Source organism: Suncus etruscus, chromosome 9 (assembly GCF_024139225.1).
Source record: "Suncus etruscus isolate mSunEtr1 chromosome 9, mSunEtr1.pri.cur, whole genome shotgun sequence".
NCBI lineage: Eukaryota > Metazoa > Chordata > Mammalia > Eulipotyphla > Soricidae > Suncus > Suncus etruscus.
The window spans coordinates 15,669,127-15,672,798 of record NC_064856.1 but is presented as its reverse complement, the minus strand read 5'-3'; the positions used below and the strand labels follow the sequence as shown (position 1 = coordinate 15,672,798).

At 46.4% G+C, this 3,672-nt stretch overlaps 1 protein-coding gene across 1 annotated transcript; it reads right to left on the bottom strand.

Moving 5' to 3' along the window:
• Window positions 1-1,191: 1,191 nt before the first annotated feature.
• On the bottom strand, window positions 1,192-2,897 carry LOC126017356 (presenilin-1-like). Its single transcript, XM_049779264.1, is given in 1 exon segment — window positions 1,192-2,897. A coding segment is annotated over 1 exon segment (1,398 nt). The 5' UTR covers window positions 2,656-2,897; the 3' UTR covers window positions 1,192-1,257.
• Between the last annotated feature and the right edge of the window lie 775 nt (window positions 2,898-3,672).

Below are 3,672 nucleotides of genomic sequence, written 5' to 3'. Positions count from 1 at the left end.
TTGTTTTGTTTTGTTTTCATGAGAAGGGTCATCCCTGACAGTGTCTCAAGCCTGATGATGCCCAAAACTAGCAGTGCTTTGGGGGAGGGGGGCATTAGGGCCACAACTGTCAGAGCTCTGGAGGCCATGCTGTGCAGAAATGAAAATCAGGGCATATGCTAGACACACGCTCTAGTACTTGAATACTGTTCCCATCTAGATATTTCAGTTTGACTTGTGCATCTTTGACCTAAAATAAAGGGGAATCAAGTTCCGTTTGGCAACTGCTTTTCCAGTCACAAAATAAAATCAAGTATTTGGAGCTAGAGTGATAGTACAGCAGGTAGAGCACATATCTGATCTGCATTCAATTCCTGGGGTCCATTCGATTCCCTGACCCTGCCAGGAGTGATTCCTGCTGGATGTAGACTTCTCCTCCCTCCCCAAATCAAGTCTTTACTTCCTCTTCTTTCTGCTTTGAAAGCTTTCCTTCAGAGATAACCACAACAAATTGCTAACTACAATTTTTTGGGGTGGGGGAGTTGGGTCACAACAGGCGGCGCCCAGGGGTTACTCCTGATTCTATGCTCAGAAATCGCTCCTGGCTGGCTCGGGGGATCATGTGGGATGCTGGATTCAAACCACTGTCTGTCCTGGATCAACTGTGTGCAAGGCGAATGCCCTACCACTGTACTATCTCTCTGACCCTGCTAACTACAACTTTTTTTTTTTGAATATTTGAACCCCTTTTTCTCCAACTTTCCACTTTGCTGATGTTGTTTCCTCGCCCTACAGTACCCTCATGAAAAGGGTTGGAATCCCATGCAGATTTGTTAAGGTTGATTTCCACCATGGAGTTTGAGATGAAGAATCCTGTTTGGGTGAAACCACTTCATCTAACCTCCTGGTAATGACAGTCCTGAGAGGCTGCAGTGGTGGTGACATCCACCGACCACAAAGGTCACACTGCCAGCAGGAGCACAGTACCTTCTGGGCCCATCACTTTTCCTTGGCCTTGTCCCTCAAATTGGGTAGTTTTGCACCAAAGGACTCAATTCCACCAAGACATCACCGTGATGAATGTTCACAGCCATTTTCTGTAGACACCTTCTATTGCCCCATGGGATAGAAGGTCAGGAAGACTTGAAAGGAAGCTGTAAAAGTCCAGCCAGGAATCTCAGCTCTGTTTGATGTGGACACAGGAAAACCACCTTTGTCCTCCCCAGATTTTATTATAATCAAAGGAGAAAAATCCATGGGACTCTAATGGCAAATATGCTAGATATAAAACTGATGGAATGCTAACTGGTCCATAAAGGGCTGTACAAGATAATCTGTGGCAAAGCAGAAAACAAGCCCAAAGGTGATAGAGATGGGAAGAGCTGGTAATGTTTTCTTGAAAATGGCCAGGAGTAACAATGTAAGGCACAGACCAATTAATATGGCTACGAAACAGGCTATGGTGGTGTTCCAGTCTCCACTGGCTGTTGCGGAAGCTTTACCAACCAAAACACTGTAGAAAATGAAATCTCCTAATACAAGTTTTACTCCCCTTTCCTCTGGGTCCTCGCTGGTCAGGATGCTGCTGGCTATTTCCTGAGCAGCTGCTCGCGTCTCAGGTGTGCTGCGCTGAGGCCCAAGGCGACTGTCTCTCTGGGCTTCCCACTCCTCACTGAAGCCACCATCATCACTCTCTGTCACAGGGTCTTGTGGCTCACCTTCTGAGCTTTGTGCATTGTGATTGGAGTTTTTTGATACCTTCCTTTGGGCTTCAGGGTCTCCTTCGGCCATATTCACCAACCACATCATTGTTGAGGAGTAAATGAGGGCTGGAAACAGAGTTTCATTCCTCTCTTGAGCTGTTTCAACCAGCATACGAAGTGGGCCTTTTAGACACAAAACAGCCACTAAATCATATACGGAAATCACAGCCAAGATGAGTCACGCGGTCCACTCCGGGAGGTACTTGATAAATACCAGGGCCATGAGGGCACTGATCGTGATGAGATACGCTTGCTGGAGTCGCAGTGGCCCTTTCCAGTGAATGGCGATCATCCCCACCACGCCAAAATTGAAGATCAGGAGCACGACGGTAATGTAGTCCATGGCAACAGTGTAAGTTTTAAATACTTACCCCAAGTAAATAAATGAGAAAAAGAACAGCAACAACAAAGATGAAACAATTAGCCAGCCATGAATGACCTTGTAGTACCTGTATTTATATAGAACCACCAGGAGAATAGTCATGACAACAATGACACTGATCATGATAATAGCATTCAGAATTGAGTTCAGGGCTCGCTGACCCACTGTCTCCGTGTCCTCTGTGAATGGGGTGTAGATTAGCTGTCCGTCCTTCCGGGTATAAAAGCTGACAGATTTGATAGTAGCCACGACAACCACCATACAAAGGGTCACAGGGACAAAGAGCATGATCACATGCTTGGCGCCATATTTTAATGTCAGCTCTTCCTCATCGTCTTCTTCTTGTTCCAACACCTGCTGTGTACCACCCTGGGGTCGCCCATTAGAGACAGATTCGGGGTTGCTGCGTCTCTGCCTCTGCTCATTCTGGTCTCTAGTGTCATTCTGGCTACGTGCAGGATTGTTCGAGTGGTTGTCCTCGGACATCTGTGCATTCTGAAAGTAAGACAAAGGTGCGGGTAACTCTGTCATTGGAGCAACTGTATAGTAATACTTTTTCACAGAACACAAAGCCTCTTGGGGTTCTTTCTTTCATGTGTCCTCCTCCTGGCCAAGCTTTCTAAAGGTTCTGCAGGCTGGTGTCACGTGCGGGTTTCCAGATTAGGTCGCCTCTCGCCTCTCGCCTCTCGCCGCCGCCGCCGAGGCTCCTTCTTCCTGCGGAGCCGCTGTTTTGTTTCCGACGTGAAGCGGCGGCATCCGGAGCAGCCCGCCTCGGCCCCGCCTACCGGCCGCTGCGCGTGGCGTCACTCTAACTACAACTTTTAAATCAGCTTCCCCTGACACCGTGTGTTTAAGAAAAATTCATATATTTATTCTTTATCTTCTGCTTTTTCCATTTTATTTTTGTCAAGTCATTTAGAGCTATTGGTATTTTATTTATCAATAAGTTGTATCTCTGCTCTAAGATATAATATGCTCCCAGAGTATGTACTGCTGTATTTTGGCTGCCTATCATGATTAGCTGCCCAATTTCTCCTAATACCTGGTTTACTTTGAAAATGTCAAGATTTTCCTCTGCCTAGCACAGAACCCTAAATATCTGCTAAATACATGAATGAATACTCCCACCTGGTGGGTCACATCCTGTGGTGCTCAGAGGTTACTCTTGGCTCTGTGCTCAGAAATTACTCCTGGCAGGCTCAGGGGACCATATGGGATGCCAGGGATCAAACCAGTGTTGGCCGGCTACAATGCCTTATCCATTATGCTACTACTGTCTTAGCTCCCCACCATATTTTGAAGTTGAAATCAAAGAAAGAGGAATGAAGAGAAAAAAAAGGGGGGGGTCAAATAAAGGGCACAGCAGCCCTGAATTTGCCTACAGAATTTATTCACCACATTTCCTGCCAATGTTTATTTGGGGGGGTTGGTTATTTCCTGCCCCCAATTCTCAATCAGACACACCTGTAAAAAGGTCAAAATCATCAGACCTATGGCTGGCAGTTAGTAAGCAAAGCATGAGTTACCTCTAAGTCGTAGGGCTCCTTT